At 42.8% G+C, this 26,477-nt stretch overlaps 1 protein-coding gene across 6 annotated transcripts in view; it reads right to left on the reverse strand.

Annotated features, from left to right (window-relative positions):
• SLCO2A1 (solute carrier organic anion transporter family member 2A1) overlaps positions 1–26,477 on the reverse strand; it is a 99,925-nt gene that overhangs the window by 57,389 nt on the left and 16,059 nt on the right. For 5 of the 6 annotated variants that reach the window (XM_089509362.1, XM_089509358.1, XM_089509359.1 and 2 more), the window contains 2 exons: positions 25,025–25,240; positions 21,621–21,812 (listed from right to left, as the gene is read on the reverse strand). In XM_089509362.1, coding sequence (XP_089365488.1) covers positions 21,621–21,812; positions 25,025–25,102 — 270 coding nt within the window. In that variant the 5' untranslated portion in view covers positions 25,103–25,240. The remainder of the gene's footprint in view (positions 1–21,620; positions 21,813–25,024; positions 25,241–26,477) is intronic. The other variant, XM_089509363.1, reaches the window with a different exon arrangement.

Below are 26,477 nucleotides of genomic sequence, written 5' to 3' on the forward strand. Positions count from 1 at the left end.
TCTTAGCTGCAATTATATGACTTTCCCTGGATAGTGCCTTTTGAATTTCCCACGTGTGATAAAGTTCTTAGGCTGACCTACCCCACAGAGCTGTTCTGAGGATTTGTTGTTGTTGGGTGCCTTCGCGTTATTTCTGACTTACAGCAACTCTAAGACTACCCTATCCTGAGGTTTTTTTTGGCAAGATTTGTTCAGAGGAGATTTGCCATTCCTTTCCCCTGAGGTTGAGAGAGTATAACTTGCCCAAGGTCATCCAGTGGATTTCATGGTCAAGCTGGGAATCAAATCCTGGTCTCCACAGTCATAGTCCAACACTCAGACCATCAAAGAGAGAAAGAGAAAGAGAGAGAAAATGTATCCTATGTACATCATTCTGAACTCCCTGAGGAAAGGGGATAAAATTAAATGAATAAATGTCTAAACATCTGTGACAAATAGCAGCTATGCCACTTGCCTGATCCAACTTTACTCTTCTAATGCTCCTCCAATTCTTAGAGAGCTTGAAAAAATTATCTTTTTCAACTACTCCCAGGATTTGCCTGCCAGAATGGCCACAGTGTTTCTGAGAGATACAATCCGAAAAATGAACTTTCTAAGCCCTGAGTGACTACTACTATGACCAAAGCATATTTATAAGCACTCACCTGGATGCTGCTAGGGGATTTTTACCCTGGGTGCAGTTAGCTATTGTTTTGTCTTTTTGCAAGTGTCCTTTCTCCTGCTGTGATCAGTGCAGGAGAAACTGCCTTGCTAGTTTACCCATCTAAGAATCCATCATTTTGTTTGCAGGCTGGAAATTCCTCATTGTGTGCATGTTTCCACTCTTAGTACTAGAGTATGTTTTCACTCTACAACAGAATCTTTGTACTTTCACTGTTTCTTTCTGTGTTTTTTTACCATGTAGATAAGGGACTAAGCGATATCAGTTCCCTCTGAGGTTTCGGTTCCTTTTGCTTTTCTTGACCTACGCACTTATGCAACCTTTCTTCTCACACCAACATCACAGACTAGGTCCTTGCTGCCAGTATCAGTCACCCTTCCCTATTATTCTGTTCTTACTAATCTTATCTACAGGGACCACTCCTTGTTGACATTTTAGGCATCTATCCACCACGCCCACAATAAAAAGGACCTTCTCGCTCTCGTTTCCCATAAGTGGTCTGGCTAGCTTTACAATAGTTGCTCTTGCTGCCTTTGGACCTGACCTGCCCTTGGATTATCAATTGCAATTGTTAATTTGCCACTTGACATCACACTTGACAAAGACACAAGTATAAGAGCACAGGACATGGGGGGGGGGGGGTCATGACAATTATAGCATCTTTACCAATCTATTGTGAAATTAGCTCTTAATTTCTAGAGGAGTGCTCGGGAACATTTGAGAATGTTTAGGAATACATTTCCCATAATCCCTTTTCATTAACCATGTTGACAGGGGCTTCTGAGAGCTGAAGACCAAAACATCTGGAAGGCCAAAGCTCCATACAATCAAATGGAGTTTAGCTCTTCAAAGTTTATGCCATAAGAGATCTTTAAAATCCCACAAATTTTGTTGAGGTGTTTTTCCAACTTCAAGCTTACTCCTGCATGGTGTAGTGGTGTGAGTGTTAGACTAAAGACTCTTGAGACCAGAGTTTCAATTCCCACTCAGCCACTGAAACCCACTGGGTGACCCTGGGCAAGTCACACTTTCAGCCTCAGATGAAGGCAATAGCAAACCGCCTCTGAACACACCTTGCCAAGAAACCCCCATGAGAGATTTGCCTTAAGGTCACCACAAGTTGAAAACAACTTGAGGGCACACAACAACAACATACCTAATGATGCTGCCATCTTATGCAATGTTCCTTAGAGCTCCCTCTGAGCTCATCAAGATTTCCCCCTTCAGTCAGAGTGCATAGGATTGGGCTACAATGACACACCAATGCTAAATTCACCCACAGGGGAGTAGGTCCCACTGAACCTGGGGGTTAAACGTAGCTTTCAGAGGTGTTTATCACACAGAGGTTTTTGCAGCTCAGATCCAGGGTGACTCCTGGTTCAGCTATGCAAATTCACATTATCACACACATATTTTAGCACACCTGGTTGCCCTTCATTGCCCTTCCGAACTGAAGGGGAATCGAATCCCAGGCAATTCACATGATGCGGATTCACGCAAAGCAGAATGAGTGCAAATTGTATTACCACACCGCTACATACCATGAGGATTCAATGATTCGAATTGGGACCCTTGTGCATGCTCAGTGGGGGTCTGAACCCATCATGAACCTTTGCACTTCCAGGGTGAAGAAGGGAGCCACGTTCTGGTTCCACTTTCACGTGAATGCTAGCCTCACATGAAAGACACTTCACGTTTCCTCCTCCCTTCTATTTTCCCATCCCTAGCAGCCAAATTCAAATGGGTCCTCTGTGTCAGAGCTCCCATCTATTTCAGCCAAATCTAGATCTGTTCTCCTGTCATTCTCCTCATCTATTTCATCTACATCTACATCTATTCTCCTGTCATTCTCCTCATCCATTTCAGCCACATCTACATTGATTCTCCTGTCATTCTCTTCATCTATTTCAGCTATATCTACATCCTCCTTTCATTCTCCTCATCCATTTCAGCCACATCTACATCTATCCTCCGTATCAGAGCCCCCATCCATTTATTATTATTGTTAAGGAATTTATTATTATTATTAAATTTCTTTCACTGCAAAATAATCAGTGTAGAAGCTGCAGGTTTACTTGGAAGTAAATCATTTGGCTCTGAAGGAGACCCATTTTGAAGGATTGCAGAACTGATCCAGTTTCCCTTATTCTCCATGCTCCCTAAAGTACCACCTCCCTGAATCCAATCCACTCTCCTTCCCTTTATAACAGTTGCCTTCTTTTAGGTTGCATCCGCACTGGGGAAATAATCCGGTTTAACTGAACTTTAACTGTCCTGGCTCAGTGCTATGGAATTCTGGGAACTGTAGTGTCATGAGACATTGAACCTTCTCTGCCAGAGAGCTCTGGTGCCTCAGCAAACTAATTTATTATTATTATTATTATTATTATTATTATTATTATTTTAAAAACATTTTTGTTTTTTAAATTATAATTATTATAATTATTCTCCATGCTCCCTAAAGTACCCACCTTCCTGAATCCAATCCACTCTCCTTCCCTTTGTAACAGTTGCCTTCTCTTAGGTTGCATCTGCACTGGGGAAATAATCCAGTTTGACTCCACTTTCACTGTCCTGGCTCAGTGCTATGGAATTCTGGGAATTGGAGTTTGTTGTGGGGTTCTTGGCTTGAGGCTATGGAATTCTGGGAACTGGAGTTTGTTGCTCCCCCCAGCTTCCGATGGCCCCCTCCGTTGCTCCCATCTTTCCCCCCAGCCTCCTGTTTCATTCCCTCCATCCCTGTCATCTACCCTTCCAAGCAACGGAAGCAATTGGGGCAAATTGCAGTGCAGCATCATAGGAAATGTGGGACCTTGGAGGTTTGGGGGGGAGGTGTACCGGGGTGGAAGCAAAGTTGCATTCCACACCAGACCAATTCGGAGTGAAATCAAAGTAAGCTTAGAAGCAATTTCTGTGAATTTGCTTGTTACCGAATTCACCAAAATGAGGAGTCACTTTGGAATCACTGCAGAAGTGCCACTGAATAACCCCCCATAGAAAGCAATCACATGTGATAATACATCATGTTATCACGTGAATTTGCATCGTTGGACCCGCAGTCACGTCGGTTCAGAGCTGCAAAAAGCTGCAAAAACCTCTGTGTGATAAACACCAGAGAGTCTAAGCTGCCATACATAAATGTAGGCTGTAATAGCCTTCTCCCCCTGCCCTACAAAATACAGGACAGTTTATAGTGTATTAAATGGAATTATCTCTGAGAAGTACCAAATAAATTGGTCCTTTATACACACCCACCCACACCATTTCATTTCAGCTCTTTCTTTACTGTTCAAGTATTGTTGGCACAAGAAAGATGTAGACCTTCTCTCATTTGTAGTGACCTTTGGTCCTCCAAATTGCCTCCCCACCTGTCTTGGCACTGCTGCCAAGCCAAACACATGTCCTGACTCAATCACAACAGTCACTGTTGACACCTTGTTTTCCTACTAGTGTTTCCCCAGCCAGGTAAAGATGATACAAGAGTGCCTTGCAACATCCTTCAATCTGCAAAGAATTCTAAGCAAAGGTTGACATTTCAAGACTTGGAAGGAACTGGACTTCCAAATGTCTTTGAAATGCATACAACCCAAGGAATGGCATCAGCAGTAGCTTCATCAGTTAGGGCACGTGCCCGGTGGCTGCAAAGATGTATTAACAAGTCTAGTTCTGCTTTCCTTCTGTATTCTTTCTCCTGACTTTGCATACTTTCCTTGAAATAGATGGAATTGTTTTTGTGTTACAAGGGCATCACATTTTGAGCAAAGAACTTGAGCTTATTATCCTTGTGAAAAAATCCACAAAATTTAGCAGCTGTCAAGTGATTTATTTGTTTTAAGTATCCCTTCTGTCCTCCATATCCATGTTAGCAACATAAAGGCCCCATACAGACAGGCTAAAATAAAGCTGTTTCAGGCCACTTTGGAGGTATGCTGTTTAAATGATGCATGCACCCTAAGAGTCCAGAAGCCACGCCAAAACCACAATCCAGTCCTAAGGACTGGAGCGCAGCTTTGGTGCGGCTTCCGGACTCTTAGGACGCATGCATCATTTAAACAGCATACCTCCAAAGTGGCCCAAAGAAGCTTTATTTTGACCTGTCTGTATGGGGCCAAAATCATTCAGTTCTCTTCCTAGTGACAGTAATTTGATTCCTGACTGTTCAGAAGTGATGCTCATTCACCACTGGTAACCAGACAAATGCTACTCATGAACATGTCCCAAATGGGTAAAGCTACCATTCAGTTCTGGCACTGTCATTACAGCCTGCACTTTTTGCAATTATTACAAGTATGCTTCTCTATAGTTCTAAAAATGTGACAAAGATTTTGCCGCTTCTCCTTCCAATTTGTCAGATACTCAGCAGCATTACAAATCCACAGTCTTCCTTCTTGTCTTGCTTTGTTTTGCCTCATAACATTCCCACACCAAATTCTGATAACATCCTAATCTTCCTTTCTGCCCAATACGTATGCAGTGAACAGTTACCCCTGTTTCATTTTACTATTTCCACTACTGTTCTTCTCAGGATGTGAACAGCTTTTTCAGTTTTATCCCCCGCCCAAAAACTCATGAGATAGCAAGGCAAAAAGCATCTAACTGGTCCCAAAGGAATTTCAACAATCCAGCTTTCTCTACATCTAGACCAAAGGTGAGCAACTATGGGCCTCTAACTGGTTTGCAACTCCCACTAGCCCTAGCTGAAATTGCAATTATGGGGGATGGTGGGAGCAGGGACATAGCCAAGGGGGGGGGGGTTCTTGGGGTCCGGACCCCCCCCCCTTCCATTAGAAAAATGAATGGTGTGTGCTGCTGCGCCTCCGCACTCAAGCCCCATTATAATGGTGGCACTTAGTCTGGACCCCCCTTTCTAAAATCCTAGCTACGTCCCTGGTGGGAGTTACACCCAAATGCAGTTGGAGGACCACAGTTGCTCACTTCTCACCTAATCCAATACTCTATATCTATTACATCAGTGGTATTCATTTTTTTACCCTTGGGACGTCCCCCTTTACATCTACATGCAGATGCCCTGGTCCCCAAAGTTGATGTAGTATATGAATAAAAATGTGGTTTATTTAATGTACATATTTTTCATTCACACATTCATATAGATATTCATATTTTAAAACTTTATAAAAAAGTAACATAATTCAAATTAGAACAGTTTTTTTCAAAAGTAAATCTATGGAATCTTATATTATTGTCATCTCATTTTTCTTTTGCCTTTATTCATCCCATCTGACATCATTGCCCTCCTCTAGTTTCTTCAGCTATTGCTAACAATACCCTGCTAAAAGAACATTCTTCCATACTTGCAATGTCATGGTCTTTATCCTGGCTTCACTTATCTAAAGGTCAACAAAACTGCAGCACTGAGAACTGCCACATAAGAATGGCCTAGCTGTATCATCCAAGGTCCACCTAGCATACTATACTGCTTTCAATTAGAGATGTTAGCATTACAGAAATTTTAAAGAACAACAATTTTAATCCTGGGTAATTTTAGGAAAAAAGATGGAAATTTGAGGAAACAGAAATATATGCAATAGTTAATATTCTTATTGAACTTAAACTTAATTTACTACCGGTACTTTAACAGCATAAATTGAATCACCTATAACATCAGCACTGCAGAAATAAGTCAGTTTGACACCAATTTAAAAGCTGTGGCTCCATCCTATGAAATTCTGAGAACTGTAATTTGTTGTGGCACCAGAAGTCTCTAGCATAGATGGCTGCATGTCCCACAAAACTACAGTTCCCAGAAGTCCACAGTATTGAACAATGGCAGTTAAAGTGGTGTCAAACTGAATTAATTCTGCACTGCAGATGCAGCCCTAGTTTGTAAATAAAACTTGCTATTGGACATATTCATGAAATTATAGAACAAATGTATGAATGTTTATTCACAGGTGAGTCGTGATGTGTTTAACAGGTTTTAGTCGCAAGTAAGTGTTTATAGGAATGAAGTCAAGTTTTATAAGCATCAGAACTGCAGATACAACCAGTGCCAGAGACAGGTGTAAAACACTGCACTTTGTGCTACCTACGCACGTAGTATCTGGCAATCTGGGAAGAAGGGGAAAAAAGTTAAAAATAGAAACCATAAATATTATGATAAACAAAAGAAAGTGTATTATTTAAATAATAACAGTATCACAGACTAGCAGCATATTTGGATATTAGATAAAATGTTATACCAATAAAAATATATGAGTGCTGTAAAGCTACAATGCTGGCCTATACAAATATTTTTACAGTTGTAATATTTAATTATGGCTGCATCCACAGTGAATAAATAATCCAGTTTGCACTGTTTTAACTGTCATGGCTCAATGCTACGGAATTCTGGGGTTTGTAGTTTTGTGAGACATTTAGCTCTGGTGCCACAACAAACTATACTTCCCAGAATTCCATAGCATTGTGCCATGGAAGTTGAAGTGGTATCAAACTGGATTATTTCTGCAATGTGAATACAGCCTCAGTATCTACATATTGTGTTATCCATTAAAATATGGAAAGTCTGATGATAAGCTTTACTGTTTGGGGGAACAGTAACTCCCCATATGAGTAGGGATGCCATAACCCGGCGGCCCCCGTGACAATCACGCTTTTGGGGGGCCCCTCACGGTCACGGTCTGGTTTGGGGGGCCCCCACGCCTTGTTCCTGGTTCGGGGTCCGCTCCTCCTGCAGCCATAGCCGCTGCCGCTAATACGGCTGGCTGCGGCGCCAACCCACCTCCTCCTCCTTTTAGTGGTGGGCTGGGCAGCGCCAACCCACCTCCTCCTCCGGCTCCGCCTTCCTCCTCCGCCTCGGCGGCAGAAGTGCCGCCGCCACCGCGTCAGGGCTTGCCCACCCATGCGCGCGCGCACGGGGCTCCATAACAGGAGCTCGTCCCTAGCTTTGGCCAGCCAGCCATTGGCCAGCTGGCCAAAGAGGACGGGCTCCTTGGCGCGCACCACCCAGGCCTCAGCAGGGGCCAGTGGCAGCGAGGGGGGCCTGCCCTGCTTCCCTCTGCGTGCGTGCGTGCCTGCCCCACTTCCTTCCGCGCGCGCATGCGCGCCAGCCATCCTAAGGAGGAGGAGGAGGAGGAGGAGGAGGAGGAGGAAGGAGCCGGAGGAAGGGTGCCTTGAAGGGGCCAGGGCAGAATTGGGCCGGAGGAGGAGGAGGAGGAGGAGGAGAGCTGAGTCAGTGGTCATTAGGTCTGCCTTGGTTTTTTGGGGTTTTTAAATTATTTTTAAAAACATAAAATAGTTATTTTATTTTATTTTATTAATTTTTAGTATTGCTTTTCTTTTTTTTATTTCTTTAATTTTTATTATTGCTAGTTTTATTTTATTTCATTATTTTTTATTATTGCTTGTTTTATTTTATTTTATTAATTTTTATTATGAAACATATACACCCCTGTCTTGTTTTTTATTTTTTCCCCATTATTTTTTATTATTAAATGTATGGAAGTGCATTTTCTGTGTATTTATGACACTTTGAATGCTAACAAGTCTGCCTTTCTTGGCCAATTATAGTGATGGTGGTGATATTGATATCAACAAGCCTCTGAGGCATGGCCAATGTAACTTGCTGTAATTTTTACAAACTCATGCGCAGTGAAGAAAAACCACAGTCCCTTGACCAAGTACACACTTCTGAGAAGTACAGTTGAACCCGAGGGCAAATACATTTCTGCCATCTGTCTAGGAATAATGCCAAAATGTCCTCCATTTTGATCATGCTTTAAAAACATGCATTTATATTAACATTTTAAAAAAATCCTCAATTTTTTTGCACGTCCTCCATTTTGTTAAAAATGTGTCCTACATTTGAAAATGTTGCCCTATATTTGTCCTACATTTGTCCCGGTTTGGAGCTCCTGACTTATGGCAACCCTACATATGAGCCTACTTGAGTCTTACAATCTTTCACTTGGTGCCACAACCCACAGAGGCCCATATAGTGAGGAAATGGGAGAGAGCTTTCTTGGCGACTGCTCCAAATTTTATTGAATTATCTCCCAATTGAGATTCAGCTGGCCCTCTCTCCACTGTCTTTTCATCAATAGCCAGACTTTAAAAAAAATTAAATAGGCATTCAGCTTTTCATTGGTCATGACAGACAGATCTTTTAATGAGGCATATTTTATTTTTGTCTTTATTATGCTTTGAATGTGTTTAACTGTTTTAACTGGATTGTTTGTTTAATATTTTTATATTCTTGCATTACAATTGTTTTAGCTATGTTTTAACTTAATCTGTATTGTAGGCCTGAGAGCCAGCATGGTGACTGGTTTCAGCACTGGGTTACAACTCTGGAGATTGGGGTTGATTCCCTGCTTGTTTTATGGAAACCCATTGGGTGACCTTGGGTGAGTCACACATTCTCAGCCCCAGAAGGGTTTGTCTTAGGGTCCCCAGAAGTCAGAAACAACCTGAAGGCACACAATAACAATACTGAGTGAAAGTCAGGATGTAAAATATATAAAGAAATTCCAAAGGCATTACGTTTCACAATGGTGTTGTGTTTCTTAAATTCTACCCAGGGTGTTCAAATCTGTTTTCAAGAGGTAATGACTACTTCCTTTAATATGTACATAGTATTTGTACTTGGAGGTGTGCTGCTTCTGAATACGAACTCAACTTAATGTTCATGATTTAACTTTCATGTCCAGAGTAACTTTGCTGTAACTTGCTGCAATCATAGCCTGGAGTTACACTGCAGACCAAAGATACAGAAAAGACTGCTGGCTAGTTCACAAAGTCATTTCTTCTGCAGTGCCCATGACCACATGAAAAAGTCTGACCTGAACAGAAGAAACCAGGACATAATGCTGTGACCATGCAAAAGCAGCAGCAGTTTTGTCTGATGCTGCTGAAAGCAAATAACTTTCTAACCAAGCATATGTTATTTTTCTAATTTGAACCCTGCCCATCTGTAAGGGAGTACAAAGAAACATGCTTGGTTTTCCTGTCCATTTTATGCCTATAACAACTCCATAAGGTAGGCTGTCCAATAGGGACTAGCCCAAAATCACACAATGAATTTAGAACAGCGAGAATCTGAACCTCAATCTCCTGACATTCTCATGGAATCACTGTTCATGTGGTAGTTTCTTTAAACAATCTAGGAAAGAGGGGCAGGACTGTATAGAGAAATCATAGGTAAAAATACCACAAAGTCTCATTTGGCTTCTCTTATCATAAGATTTTCAAAGTATCGGCACTTAGGAGTGGTTTGCCATTGTCTTCTTCAGCACAGTACTAACTCACCCAGAGCTATCTAGAGTGCTACTGCACAGGACAGATCCTGCAGCAAGAAAAACCACATATCCAAGTTGAGTTCAGAAAAGGAAGAGGCAGTGGGGATCATATTGCAAATATATGTTTTTGAGAAACCTATGTTGACTTTTAGTGATCATGGCATTCCTTTCTAAATGCTTACAGGCTGTATGTTCAATGTTCTACTCTAGAATCTTTCCTGGTATTCATGTCTGGCTGACTATACAGTCCTCTTTTTCTTCCTTTTTGAAAATGGGAACAACATTTGCCTTCCTCCAGTTTGCTGGGACTTCTCCTGTTCACCTGGAATTCTCAAAGATTATTGCTACTTCATGAAAGGCTAGTCACTCCTTTCATTCTTATCATTTGGATTTGTCTCTTCTTTATTGAGGCTCAGCAGCTGGAGAAGCCCCAATTCAGATCAGTTAAATAATGTGAGGAAGGGAGTTTTATTTTTTATTTTTTTAAAAAAACTATTTCCAGTTGAAAATTGTCCTCCAGTTGTTGGATTGAAACTCCCATTATGCCCCATTATTACCGGTATCTATGCTGACTCAAGGGCTATTGAGAATTGCATTTCAACAATATCAAAAGGGACATACAGTTCCTACCTCTCTCAAAACTTCTAGTTGATGCAGTCAGTTTTATTCCCATCCTTAAAATCATGTTTTTAGTCCTTGTGGATGAGAAGAGAGACTTGAAAGTAGTGAAGAAATGCCTTGTGAAACCCAAGAAGCTTGAGACAAACACAGAAGGAAGAATTCTGAGCAGTATTCACCCATCAAGCCTTCAGTGCCCTGCACAGTTCCATGACACTCCCTAAGCCTAGCAGGGAATATGTCTACACAAAACATATTATAACACCCCAAAGCCACTTTTCCTTGGTTTAGAATTTTTATTACTGTATTTGTGATTCAGAATACAGTATACACAACCCTGGCCCTTCAGTTCTAGTGATCTGTACTGAATGAGACTGCATAGGGAAGTCTTCCCCTATGGCAACCCCATTCCACTCTGCATATTTTTAAAAAATAAAATATCACTGTCTGATGAAGAAACTACAGTTTCAAAAGTTAGCACTGAAAATTTTGTGCCTTTTTGAAAGTACTGCAACACAAACTCTGAAATTTGTGAATTCAAACAAAAACTAACCAAACAGTGATACCTTTATTGTCCAACCGAAATGCACAATATACTTGTTACAAGCTTTCAAAGCTCCACCTGCTTCTTCATTAGGCAAGATGTTACATACCAAACAGGAGAAAAATTGGAGATGTTAATAAGATGCCTGCATTTTGTTGTTTCTGTCCTTAGTTAATATGGTATTGGTGAGGGTATCTTTAGCAGGCTGGTCACTGTTATTATCATTTCTGTTCTCCTCTGCAACAAGATAAGTGTAAGTAATACTGTAATTCCACTACATTCTGTACTAGTCAAGCCTCATCTGGAATACTGAGTTTAGTTCTGATTGTCTCGGTTTAAGAAAGATACACAAGGTAAAGAGGGTTCAGAGAAGGGCACCAATAATCAAATAAGGTATGGAGAACAAAAAATAATGAGAAACAGTTGAAGGTGTTGATCATGTTCAGCTTGTTGAAGAGAAGACTATAGGGTGACATGATTGCATTGTTTACTACAAGGGCTGTCACAGAAAGTAGGGTGAAGGTTTGTTCTCTGATGCCCCAGAGGGTACGACGAGTCTAATGGATTTTATTACAGAAGGGCTGATTTCATTTGAACACTAGAAGGAACATTTTGACAGTAATAGTAGTTCAGCAATGGAACCAATTGCCTAGTGCTGTGGTGGGGTCTCATTCTCTGGATATTTTTAAAAAGAGGCTGGACAGTTACCTACTTTGGTTGCTCTAGCTAGATGTCCTGCACTGAGCAAGGGGCTGGATTCAACAGCTCACAGCGCTTCTGTCAGCTATATGATTCTGTAACTTTAACTCTGTGACAGATTCACATTAGGGTTGCCATAAGTCCAAAATAACATAAAAGCACACAACAACAAGGTGTATGTATACCTTCTGTCTGTGGATAACAGTCCACATTCCTGATGAAGACTAGTTTCTACTCCAACTTCCCCTAATCTGGTGCTCTCCAGATGTGTTGGATTGAAACTGGATGTGCCGTCTGGGAATGTCAGGCACTGAAAAAATCATCTTGAGAGCACTAAGTCAGAAAGGATTGCTCTAGTTCATGAAAGCTGACATCACAATACATTTATAAATCTCTTATAAGTCTCTTTCTGGTCTGTGTCAGTTCCGTACACATGGACCTGTTCTAACTTTCACATAAACAAGGAACAAAAATTCCCATTTTTTCTGATGTAATTTTCACTAGCATATGGATTTTATTATGGAACAATAGGATTTTTATATGCAACTTGCATATAAAATTTGGAAAAGATTATAATGGTCGACAAATTGGAAAGCAGTAGGAAAGTAGGAAGGATTCAGATGGACTGATTTAATCAAGGACACTAAGCCATAATTTGTAAGGTATAAGCAGGGCAGTTGATGATCAAGACTCTTGGCAGTTTTTCATTCATAGGGTCATCATAGATTGAAGCTGATTTGACAGCAAATACAACAAATACAGAACTTGAACCAAGAACTGCGTCACAAAACTCAAAAATATACACAGCCTGTAGGGTAACCCTGTTTCATCTCCATATTAGTTCAGGATGGGACAGTTAGGTTGGTTGGTTGGTTGAAAAATGCAAACCAGATGAAATTTCTTTCTGCTCCTGACAATACAGTTAACCCTCTGAAAGATAAAATTATAATTAACTCAGCTGCCTAACTTAATAAACCCTTGCATCATAACCGGACTTCTATGAAACTTAAATAGTCATTCTGTTTGTTTTAGCCTGCCTCCTCTCTGGTGTAAGAAATTTCCTCATGAGATCTGACTACTTAATTCAGAACTTCATTTCATCATTAATTTCAAATCTGTTCTACTTTGGTCAGGCCTCAAATGGAATATTGTGTCCAGTTCTGGGCATCACAATTCAAAAAGGAAATTGAAAAGCTGGAGCGTGTCCAGAGGAGGGCAACCAAAATGGTAAAAGGTCTGAAACCATGCCCTATGAGGAGCAACTTAGGGAGCTGGGTACATTTGGCCGGGAGAACAGAAGGTTAAGAGGTGATACAGTGTGCCCACGCCATACACAGGCACACTATATGTGGCTTCCAGCTTATGCGGAAGCCACGTTGCCATTAAAGCAATGGCACGCACGCCCATGGCATGCAAGCTGCCCCAAGCCGTGAGCACATGCCCCATTGTTTCCAGTGGGGTGCAAGCATATGCAGATTTCCCCTTATGTGAGGGGATCCGGAATGGATCCTCCCGCATAAGAGGAGGGCCTGCTGTATACTAGTCCTGTTTAAATAGTTGAAGGGATCTCATATTGAGGATAGAACAAGCTTGTTTACTGCAGCTCCAGAAAATAGGACCTGGAGCAATGGATTCAAGCTACAAGCTACAGGAAATGAGATTCTACCTCAACATTAGGAAGAACATCTTGACAGTAAGAGTTGTTCAGCAATGGCATATGCTGCCTCAGAGAGTGGTGGAGTCTCCTTCTTTGGAGGTTTTTAAGCAGAGGCTGGATCTGCCAGGAATGCATGCATGGCAGGGGGTTGGACTGGATGGTTCCTGAGGTTTCTTCTGATTCTAGGATTCTAAGATTTGTTGGTGCCAGTTCTCCAACTCACACACTCTCACTGCTAACTGCTGCCTCTTATCCATCAATCTGTCATAATGAACTTTCCACAGTCCTGGTTACAGATATCTAAGCACAATGATAAGAGAGGACTAGCTCCTCCTTTTCCATCAGCAAATCCAGCTGAACAAACCCATTGAGCTCATACCTCAAGGGTCATGTGCAAGTGATTCAGCCGTATGCTTGACTCCCTACAAGAGATTAAGAAGAGGTTGTAGATGGAGTGGGATAGGATGAGGGGAAAGAAGTACATAGCATCCAGGACTATATATGAAAAGGCTATGTTTGTTATTTCTGGAACAACTTTTGAGAAAGGCACTTTGTAAACAATGTGCCATAAAACAAACAGGAGCTCCATTATCTTGAGCTGACAGACCGGAGCTTCTCAACAGAGAATTTTTTTCGGACTGGAACTAAGGAAATGTTGAGCAGCTGCCAGTGGTGCGTAGAAGAGTGGTGCTGTTTGTTTAGTTTCTGACACAGCCACGCTCTCCACAGGTAAGGCTTTGGCACTGATCCACCTATTGCACAGAGACAACAAAGGAGAGCTGTATGTGCATACACAGCATGGCACCTGCTAACCCTTATGAAGAAAAAATGTTTGTCGTCAACAGGTTGCAGATGGGAAAAGTCGGCTAAATAGGTCAGAAGCAATCCCATGGCATGCAAACAAGCCATTCTGGTAAAGTATAACTGTTTTAGGCAACCAAAAATCATTCCATCAACATTTCTAAGAAACATAAAGTGATGCAAATAAAAGTACAACTTGTTATATTTCAACATGTTCCTATAGTTTCCCCAGCATGCTTACTGATATCAGAAGACAAAAACCATGTAAAACAAACACCTCCCTCATTCTTCAGAAAGCCTCACCTGTTGTCATACTGCCATAGGTATGAACCTCTACAGATGCTTATGAACAAGTTACAATTCCAACAGTCTACTAAGTGTAGAACAGAGTGAGAATACCTGTAGCCCACCAGAGGCTGATTTATTCCTATCATGCCTCCTCATTGACTGGGCTGACAAGGTCTGGTGGTAACTGGAGTCTTGCAATATCTGGAAGGCATAAGGTTCCCCACTTCTGTTGCAGATGAAAGCATCAGTATAATGTAGGGGTTAGAATACTGGAGTGCCACTGTGAAGACCCAGGCTTGAATCACCACTTGACTAATGATCTCACTAGCTTATCTTGGATAATCTTCTGGCTCAACCTCACTAACTTGCAGAGTTGTGGAGCCAAATTTGGGGGGAGGAATTGGGAAAACTATCTATGCTGGAAAGTGCCAAGGCAAGAGATGAACTTGCTATAGCAGAAGTAGGCAGCATATAGTGGTTTCACTGTTGGACTCTGGCCGCATCTACACTATAGAAATAATGCAGTTTGATACTGCTTTAATTGCCTTGGCTCAATGCTATGGAATTCTGGGGATTGTAATTTTGTGAAACATTTAGCCTTCTTTATTGGAGAGCTCTGGTGCCACAACAAACTACAATTTCCAGAATTCCATACCATTCAACCATGACTGTTAAAGTGGTGTCAAGCTGGATTATTTCTGCAATGCGGATGCTGCCTTAGACTCTGGAGATCAGGACTCAAATTCCCTCTTGACTACAAAAACTCACTGGGTGACTTTGAGGAAATCACAGTCTCTCCGTCTCAGAGGATGGCAATGGCAAACCCCCTCTGAAGAAACTTGCCAACAAAACCCCATGATAGATTTGTCTTAGGGTTGCCCTAAGTTGGAAATGGCTTGAAGGCACACAATACACACACACCAGAAGTAGTACTGGATCTGTAGGGAGAGTGACTTAGGGGACTTGCTCCAAATATTCTTGTTTGAGTTTGGTGCCTGATCAGGTTTTGTTTGTGCTCAGTTTTTTTTTATGAAGCCCATGGTGGATGTTATTCACTTTGTACTCACTAATACAGGTGATTCCATGTAGAACACATTGCTTTACACCAAATTCATTTTATCTGGAATGATGTGGAACCCATGTGAGCAGCTCTTGCTTTTCTGTCCAAGACAGCTTCACATGCTATCTCTGTTCATGGCTGACTCTCCTTGGAAAAATGTAACCTAGTGAAGGCCAGCCTGAGAAAGCAAGAGAGGGATAAGTCTTGGGCACTTGCTTTTGGCCCAGAAGAATGCAAGGCAAGAGACATTTGTTCTCTACAGTGTGTCTAGAAGTTTTCTTTCCTGCAAGTTCACATGGGGCAAACTCTTATAACTGGTTAGTCTGCCTCATGAAAACTCAGGTTTATTGTGGAAATGCTGACAAATTCTTCCTTGTGGTGCTTACTGTCAGGAGTGTCAACAAAGCATTACATAATGATAGTGGCCAACAGACCATTTCTACTCTCCATTAGCTCTGGAATGTGCTAGTGAGAATCACTGGAAAAAACCTATATCCACTGGTGTGTCCTTCAAAGAAAGAAATGTAGGGTTGATTCCCTCTCTGGGTAGGACATTTGTGCATTGATCACAATCATCCATTTTCCATGACTGGTCGGTTTTTCCATCATCACAAATTTTATTTATTTGTCTCTCACTTTTGTCCTTGGATTTAGGGCAGTTTACAACCATTTACAACCATTCTATGCTATTATGATAGGATCACTGACACTTCAGGGTGCTTCCAGATGAGGCATTTTATCATACAATAACTCATCCATTCATTCATGGAGGGGGGTGGGTCAGGTTCCATATATTGTTGTTAACACTTTGAAGCTTCACATGTTTTTCCACCACCATTTGACTTTCCCCACATTTTTCTTTCCAGAAAAAAAATCACACCTAAAATTAACTGGTGAGATGGCCACACTGGTTGGTTGCACTAAGGTGTCTGTGTATGGAAGCTTCCCTCTCATCTCCAAAATGCTTAAACTTGAAATAACTGGTGCCTTGCCATTTTTATTCTACATCAAAGCTTAGAAAAGTTACTTTTTGGACTACAGTTGTGAGAATGCCCCAACCAGCATTGTTAGTGGCTTCTGGAATCTGTAGCCCTACAAAGCAATTTATCCAAGATCTATTCTAGATCATAATCTTCACTCTTAACAAGTTCATGGGTATGTTTGCTTGTAGCTCTTTTGCTTTTTCTTATTTTGCACTTTGGATATTAATTTTTCACTTGCTTTATAAAAAAAAAGTCACTCTTGTGCGCATTTCCTTCCTTAGTAAACTACTGTATAAACAAAAGCTACTTTTTCTCCAAAGGCAAACCTTTGAGATTTTATACTGTAGCATGTCTATTCACCAAACCAAACCAAACCAAAACAAACCATCATGATTTCTAATGCTACATTGTTATGAGCAGTCCGTCTGAGCAAGTTTCGTTGATTTCAGTGCAACTTTTAGTGACCAAGACATGAAGACTGGCAAAGACCTAAGCAGAACATTTAAGAGATCCTGGTTGTTTTAATTTTATCTTCATCTGGTTTGAATTTCTTAACCATGAACATTGTATTTTTAGTGAGCTTTCTCACGTTTCTAAATTTCACTTCTCCTTATTGTATGGAATCAAATATTTGCTTTTTGAACTGTAAAGTTGGCATACTGTGAACAGACTTTATGCTGATATGGATTTCTCCTGTGTGCTCTTAACAATGTATGAACTGGAAAGATTGCACTAAATTGCATGGCACATTAAAAGGTATGTTTTGCATTTGTTTCTCTTTAAAAAGGAAAGGAAAGGATTTCAAGTGGGGATTTAGAGTGGATTGAACTCTTGTTACCCATTTTGTAGTCCTCTCCTGTCATGGTATTAAATCCAGTTCTTGTGGCAAAATGGAGTAGACCCATACAGGTACACTTATCTAACATATCCATTTGTTCATTCAATCCACTGTACTTGGGACTAACAGTTGGAACTAGCCATGATCATCATCAAAGCTTCTCAAACATTAGTCCTCCAGATGTTCTGGATTTCAGCTTCCAGAATTTTTGACCATTGGCCAAGCTAACTAGGGCTTCTAAGTATTGGTCTAAACACCTGGAAGAGCAGAGTTTGATAACCACTGACCTACATCAAGGCTGGGAAATATTTAGTCCTCTAGATAGTACCACACTTCAATTCCCTGCAACTCTAGCTAGCATGATAAGTAGCAAGGCATGTTGGGAGCTACAATTCAACAACCACTTGGAGGACCACACAGTTTGAATCCCTGATCTATACACACACAGATACAAACCACTCATTCAGTGTAACTTGCTAAACTTGGCTCACGGATATTACCTCCAGTAAGGACAATTGTTATACTTTTCTTCTATTCCCCAACTTTTTTATGAACTTCCTTGGTGGTCATTCATTGCTAAGTGAGGGGTGCAGACTCTATGACTTTATCCACACTGCAAAAATTATCCAGTTTGATATCATTTTAAAAAATGAATGTCAAAAAGTGCTAAAGAATGCTGGCTTAGCAGAATTCAGTCTGACTTAGCAAAAGATTTTTCTGGGCAGGGGGCAGCTGCTAGCCAGCTGAGGAGATGAAAAGACTCATCTACATTGCAGAAATAATTAGGTTTGGTGCCACTTTAACTGCCATGGCTCAGTGCTTTGGAATTTTGGGAAGTGCATTTTGTTGCAGCACCAGAGCTCCCAGACAGAGACGTCTAAATGTCTCACAAAACTACAGTTCACAGGATTCCATAGCACTAAGCCATGACTTTTGCAAAGCTAGATTCAGTTCTGCCAAGCCAGCATCCTTTAGGACATTGTTACATTCTTCTATCAGCAAGAGTACCAGGAACTGCTACTTTCTCATCATCATCATCATCATCATCATCATCATCATCATCACCCACCCACCCAGAGGACAGAATACACATGGAGTATATCACACGGAGCTTTTGGGTGGTTTTGTAGCTCAGTTCCAGCTCACTTCCGAAGTGATTACACTTCCAAGGATGCGGTTTCACCTCATAAAGGGACTGTTTTATCAGACACCATTGATTTCTATGGGAGCTCCTTGTGAATTGCTTCAGCAGCGTTTCTGAAGTCACCCTCATTTTGGTTAAAACGAAAAAAAAGTGGCTTCAGAGAATTCGCTTCCTGGCTGCCTTTAATTGCACTGCGATTTGGTCTGGTGTGGAAAAGCACTCCGATGCCACCCCCCTTAGCCCCTGCGTCCTGCTCCATCATTCCCCTTCTCCTCCTTCATGCCATCTCCTCCTCTCTGCCAACCAGCCGATCCCATCATCCCTTGCATCCCCCTAGACCCCGATCTGCTCCCCTCCTTCAGCCTCCCACCAATCCCATCATCCCTGCCTTCTCCTAGCCCCCCATCTGCTCCTCTCCTTCACCCTGACACCTAACCCATCATCCCCTGACCGCTCCTGCATCCCCATCTCGCCCGCTCTCCACCTAACTCATCATCCCCTGACTGCTCCTGCATCCCCATCTCGCCCCCTCTGCCACCTAACCTATTATCCCTGCTGCTCCTGCATCCTGATCTTGGCCCCAGGGACCCCCAGCCACCTATCCCATCATCCTCTGACTGCTCCTGCATCCTGATCCTGGCCCCAGGGACCCCCAGCCACCTATCCCATCATCCCCTGACTGCTCCTGCATCCTGATCCTGGCTCCAGGGACCCCCAGCCACCTATCCCATCATCCCCTGACTGCTCCTGCATCCTGATCCTGGCCCCAGGGACCCCCAGCCACCTATCCCATCATCCCCTGACTGCTCCTGCATCCTGATCCTGGCCCCAGGGACCCCCAGCCACCTATCCCATCATCCCCTGACTGCTCCTGCATCCTGATCCTGGCCCCAGGGACCCCCAGCCACCTATTCCATCATCCCCTGATTGTTCCTACATCCTGATCATGGCCCCAGCAACCCCCAGACACCTATCCCATCATCCCCTGCCTTCGCCTAGACCCCGATGAAGGATGACAGCTAAGGAGGGGGCAGGGAAGGAGGATAGCACCCAGAGCCCCACTGAGCATGTGCAAGGGGGCCAATTCAAATCGTTGACCCCTCAAAGTATGCTGTGGTGTGGTAATACAATGTGCGCTCACTCTCCTTTGCTTGAGTCCGCATCACGTGACTTGCTTGGAATCAAACTGACTTCTCTTCTCCCTCACTTCGGAAGGACAACAGAAAGGCAGCCAGGTGTGGAAAAACATGACGTTTTAACCTCAATCCGAATTGCTAGAGAGGAGTGACTCTGGATCTGGTGTAAAAAAAATCACGCTTTGCATTGCTAGAACAGGAATGACTGCGGATCTGAGCTACAACCCCCCCCTCCCCAATGTGTGATAAGGTCCATGTTCAACAAACCCAGTTGTTCCCCTAAGAGCCCCAGGCAAGCTGTAGCTTTTTACAAAGAACCCGCTTTCCAGATGAAAAAAGTTAGGACAGTCTCTACTCCAGAGGTGAAGGGGGGGAAAACACCTAATCTATGCCAGCACAGTAGTTGGCTCACTGACAGATGAATCACCATCCAATTAAAACACCGTCCTTGGATTTAAACCAGTTCCAGTTTATTTATATTCAGGTATTCCAGGTTAACCAAACGGTGAACCAGAGAGGAAGCACTAGCTGTACGTAAATAAAGCCCGGGTTTACTCATGAGGAAGGAGGAACTTGGCAATTGGCACTATGCATTCTGTTCCTGGCGAAAATTTAAGATTTATCTGACAGCATTCCACATTACAACCTCAACTGAGTGCTTTCCAAACAAAGCAACATCTCCACTCTTTGCTCAGTTGTCATTTATCTGTCTAGCTTACTTATATCCTGCCTTTCTGCTCTCCATGGGGAAATTACTCCTGACCCCAAAGTAAACACAAAATTGTAATTTTTGACCCCACTCTTGTACATGTTTATTCCTATGTAGTTGTTACTAGCATCAGTGAAGCTTTGTTGTTGTCCCTGTGTGTCTTCGAGTAATTTCTGACTCATGATGACCCTAAGGGAATCCTATCATGGGGTTTTCTTGGCAAGTTAGCTTTTTACAACTGTATTTTATTTTAAAACGAATGAACCCTTCTAAACCTGCCAGGAAAACCCCTATGATAGCTTCACCTCAGGGCTGCTGTAAGTCAAAATGACTTGGAGGCACACAACAACAACAACTACAACCACAACCGACCAGTTGCAGTGGTTTCCAAACTTTGGTCTTCCAGATGTTTAGGACTTCCACTCCCAGCATTCCTGCCCATTGACAACAACAAACTAAACATCTTGGAGCAGTGCTTCTCAAACCTGGGTCCTTAGGAAGTTTGGGACTTCATCTCCCAGCTTTCCTGCCCATTGACCAAGCTGGCTGGGGCTTCTGGGAATTGAAGTCCAACCCCCCCCCCCCCACCTGGAGGACCAAAGTTTGGAAATAGCACAAGTCTCCAGAAGAGCGCTTGAGCGGTGGTGAAGGAGCATGGAGCCCATCTCAAAGAAGTCTATTTCCATCCTTTGACAAATATTTGTAAATGCTGATGGGTGACCGAAGCCTCAAAGATACAGCAGTGTCTGTAGAATCAGTATGTGGAGAGATCTCGTGGCGTCTTTGAGGCTAACTGAAAGAAAGAAGTTGGCAGCATGAGCTTTCCTAGACTTCAGCCTATTTCCTCAGATGTATTGTGTATGGAAATGAAGTAGCAAGTAGTTCCCAAAGCCAAAGTGGTCTTGCCTCTTCATTCCATACACACTGCCCAGTTCCCAATGTCTTTGTCCACCAACGACCATCCTTACAACTGGACCTGCCGCTTCATTTCCATCCCCAAAGGATTTTGAAATTGAATTGACATTCTCACATACCTATGGCATATATATGTGTGTGTATATATATGACTGTCCTTGGCTTTCCACTCCACTAAATGCATCTGAGGAAGAAGACTGAAGTCTAGGAAAGCTCATGCTGCCAACTTCTTTCTTTCAGTTCGTCTCAAAGGTGCTCCATCGAAGCCTCCAAGCTGGCTCTCCCCTCTCCCCTCCCTCCCTGCCTGCCTTACCTTAATGTTGCAGAAGATGCTCCCGGAGCAGAGCTGGAGGGCGGGAGGGGGCTCTGCATTCCGGGGCGCCTTGCTCTGCTCGGGCTGGACTCCCATGGCGGGCTCCCCGGGGCCAGGGCTCCGCTTCTGGGGCTCCTCTTCCTCCTCAGGGGCAGCTCTTGTGGCCTCTGCCTCTGCCTGCGTCCCATGCGCCTGGAGGAAAGAGCGGGAGCCGGTGGCTTTTATAAGTCCCTGCTGAGGAGGGAACTTGCCTCTCTCTCTCCTCCCCTCTTTTCCTCTCCGCCTCAAAAGCCTTTCCTGGACTGCAGGGCTGTATCCACACTGGAGAAATAACCCGGTTTGGAAGCTCTTTAAGTCTTTGTCTGACTCAAGGCTATGGAATTCTGGGAGTTGGAGTTTGTTGTGGGGACCCCGCTCTGGTCCCCACAACAAACTCCAACTCCCAGAATTCCATAGCAAAGAGCCAGACAACAAGTTAAAGCGCTGCCAAACCGGGTTATTTCTCCAGCCCAGACACATCCTCCTTTTTTCCAGGGCCTGTCCTCCACTTCAGCCTTCTCTCTCCAGGAGGAATTCCACAATGTCCTCCATTTTGAGCAGCACTAAGAAGAACGAGTTGCGATTTGACACGTGTTTTTAGCTCTCTTTTTTTGGCACCATCCTACGTTTTTTCCCTCGAAGGTCCTACATTTTGTGGTGCCTTGTCCTTCTTTGCAGTCAGGACATCTGGGCGCCCTGTCCTGAGCGCACCTTTCGAAGGGGGCATCTACACTGTTGAAATAATGCACTTTGACACCACTTTAACTGCCATGGCTTCATCCTTTAGAAACCTGGGATTTGTAGGTTGGTGAGGCCCCAGCCCACTTTGGCAGAGAAGGCAAAAGACCATGAAAAACTACAAATCGCAAGGATTCTGTAGGATGGAGCTATGCCACTTAAAGTGGTGTTAAACTGCAATATTTACACATGTAGATGCACCTCAGTCCTGCAAAAAATTGTCATTGAGCCTCACTCCTCTGGCCTGCTTTCCTTGCAAGTAAACCCCATTTAACTCTGGGGCGCTTAGTTCTTGAATCAGAGAAAGTGAGTTGCGGGGGGGGGGGGAGGGTATAAGACCCAGAATCCCTTCTGCCATCCTGGCTGAGGGGGTTCTGGGAGATGCAGTTCAAAAAGTAATTTTCCCCAAGTAGTTATGCTTCTTCCTCAACATTAGCAGGAACTTTCTGACAGCAAGAGCTATTCAACAGTGGAATATGCTGCCTCAGAGAGTGGTGCAGTCTCCTTCTTTGGAGGCTTTTAAATAGAGGTTGGATGGCCATCCTTTGGGTGCTTTGATGGTGAGTTCCTGCATGGCAGGGGGTTGGACTGGATGGCCCTTGGGGTCTCTTCCAACTCTATGATTCTATGATTCTGAATAGGGTTGCTCTGCCCATGTCTTTAATACAGGGGTAGGACTCTCCAAATGTTGGACTTCAGTGTTCAGCATTCCTTTTTGTGAGCTGTGCGCAGGCTAGGGTTTACAATCCAGCCAATCTCTTGGGCCACAGGACTCCCATCCTGGCACTTAATGCAGGCAATGTCCAGGAGCGTGACCAATGGACTGACCTCCCAAGCCCACCACCACACTGCTTTCAAGTCCCAGACTCTTGGTCCTGGGTTCCCTTTGGCTCCTGCCTCACCTTTGGCAAAACCCCATCCAACTAGGCACCCTTTGGATGCAAACTTATGCACCTGGAATCTCAAGGGATGCATACACACTGCAGAAATAATCTGGTTTGACACCACTTTAACCATTATGGCTCAGTGCTATTGAATTCTGGGTATGGTAGCCCCCAAATTCCATAGCATTGAGCTATGGCAGTTAAAATAGTGTCAAACCAGATTATTTCTGCAATGCTGATACAGTCTTGGCCGCTTGCCAATGGGTCAGCCACCAGTTATTTACTCAAGAAAACTGGTATCACTGAGTTCACACGAGAAGGGTCTTATTACCCTTGGGGGTCCATATGGTTTTTCCAAGCCTCCAGCCTAAGGGGGGAAAGAGCAGCCCAGTCAGTGCAAACTGGTTAAGCAGTGGCATCACTTGGGGGGGGGGGGGCAGAAGGCTAAACACTTCCTGCCTACTCCTTGCTGCATTCCCAACCAACTTCCCTATCCATCCACCCTGAGGTTCTCCCAATCCAATCATTTTTTTAACCCAAAATTTAAAGCCATCAACTGGTTCAGAATCCCATTGTCAATTCCTGGGAAGACCTTTGGTCTTTGTTACATTGCAAGGTAACACCTAGCACTCCCTGAAGCTAGGATATCAGGTATAAATATCAGTTCCAAACTGAGCCTCTCTGAGCACAGAAAGTACAGTTTGCCCAGAGAGACCCTTTGTATCACCCTCAGACCCCAGTCTGAGCCACAACCTGCTTTCTGTCATCACCTCTCCACAATAGGAAAATATTAGCCCTCAAACCCTACTATCCAATTTTGTTGGGGAAATTCAAGTTTCCTAAGTCTTCAGCCCTTGGTGAGGAAACAAAAATATCAAAAATATCAAAACTAAGCCTGTTAGGGTCTTGCTTTTAAATCAGCAGAGCAGCGGAAACGGTGTTTTGTCTTAAGATGCTTCTGTAAGAACTGAGGCTGACACAAATAGCTTGTAATTTAAAAACAAAGCTTTACTAATGGCTTAAATCTACATATGCATGGAAGCTACACTTTCATTTATCTAGTGGATAGTTCAGGTAAAAGAAGGAGTTTGTATCTCACCATCTTTTGAAGGAAAGTTGAGAGAGCATGGTGATGGAGAGACCGAAGAAAAAGCAGGAGAGATCTATTGTGTGAGAGAACTTCCTAAGGAAGTTAGCTAGATCACATGATCTGTTGACCAACTTACAAAGGTATTTATTGCCCCTGCAATTTAGCAGGACCAAATGGCATGCAAACAGAGATAGAAGACAGTAAGGATGCATGCAGGAAAATCCTATCTATCTGAGGAGGGGGAGAGAAAATGCAATGATTTTCCAACAAATTTCCATACTTCCACTTTGGTTAGCTCTGTGTGGTGTGTCTGTCTGGATTACTATTGTAATTACACTCTTGCATATTTCTGATTAAAAAACCTTCTTAATTTGCTCAAACTTGGAGTCGTCCGCAATTAGTACTGTTATACATAGGTGGAAATGATCCTCAAGTTACCTTGCCTTTCGCTAGCCTTCTTGACCTAAGCAAATTCCTCCAGCTTTTAAGGAACTTTTAACTGAGGAGGACTCCAAGTTTGAGTGAATTTAAAAAGTTTAAGCTTGTAGTAGAAACAGGAGAAGATATGCAGGATGCTCTTGTAAGGTAAAGAAATATCCTCCTTGTAATAAAAATATCCACCTTCCAATCAAATCAAATTCTCAATACCTTACCTTTGGTAATTGTTGTGGAACAGCCTCCTTGGTTGGCTTCTCCTGGGATAATGGCTGGGGACCAGGCTTCTCAGTCATTTTCTCATGTGGCAGTTGTTGAGGTGCAGTCTTCTTAGTTGTCTTTCCCTAGGATAACTGAGGGAGAGCAGTCATCTTTGCTGTCATCACCTATGGTACTTGTGAGGCAGGAGTCTTCTACATTGTTTTTATAGTAACCTATAGGGGGGAAAGAGGAAACTCTCTCATTCTCTCTCTCCTTAGAAAGAAGGCTGCTATCCCATCATCCTTTCAAACTTCTTTAAAGCTTCTGTTGCTTACCCTAAAACAAAATAATACCCAAGTACTTGTTTGTCCACACAACATCAGATGGAACAAAGCTAAGAAGAGGTGGAAATTGTTTAGTCCTTTGGACAGCAAGTTCCAGGATTCTTCATCATTGGCTATATACTAATAAGAACTGCAGTGCAATATCTGAACAGCTTCACAGTTCCCATCCTACCTTAAAATAGGTTTTCTTTCTTGTTTTTGAAGACTTTGGCAGGGTCAGGCTGGATGTTACATGGCAACCTGACCCAGAGACTACAAGATGTCCATTTTTTATTATTTCCCTTTTTATCCAACCCTTTTCTGAACACACACACAAACACACAGATGAAAAGCTGCGAAGACTTGAAATTAGGAGTAAGGAGAGGTAAAATTAAAGTGTGTTAGTAGCTGATTATTTGTATTTTCGCCTTTTTCCCCCTTATGTAGCATCAAGTATTTTGATCTGTTGTAAAAAGTAAACTGTAGTTGAGTGGTTTTCCAGACAGGCATCTTCTAAATACATTAATTAAATATAAATTAACTAAATAAGGCAAGCTCCATAGCCCTGAATACAACAAGGGCATGAAGAAAAACACCTCTTGCTTCTGTCCATTCTGCCCATTTCTCTCTGGCTGCCTTCTAGTTGCATCACTCTCCCACCTCTTCTCATCCAGACTTTCCTTTTGCAATAAAATGACTAATCTTAACACTTCCTTTTGTCCTGGCTGGGAATTGGTGACCCCCTTATCTCAGTGATATCCTTTGACATATACTTATGTACTTTCTCTCTCCTTTCTAAAAACATCATCTCTTCTTTTCAGAAGATGCTCATATATTTTACCTTCTTAATCCCTTTCTTATCTTCATCACTGTCTTCAGGATCTTCTCAAGATTATCCATCTCCTGCATTAAAAATATCTTTCTACTGCACATGCCCCTTGTGAAATGAAGCCTCTGAGGGACACTCATAACCTTCTCAGGATAGTTGTGTTTAGAATTCTAAATAAGAAGGCTTTCCTTGGTTACCTTGGCTGCTTTTTCACCCCAGAGGAAAATCATTTTTTTTTAAAGCTACTGCAATGTTATAGGCATCTTCTGTGTAGCAACATACATGGTCCAGAAAAACAGAAACATGCATCATCATGAC

This window comes from Sceloporus occidentalis, unplaced genomic scaffold (assembly GCF_023333645.1).
Source record: "Sceloporus occidentalis isolate IW3139 unplaced genomic scaffold, rSceOcc1.0.p SCAF_2, whole genome shotgun sequence".
Lineage (NCBI taxonomy): Eukaryota > Metazoa > Chordata > Lepidosauria > Squamata > Phrynosomatidae > Sceloporus > Sceloporus occidentalis.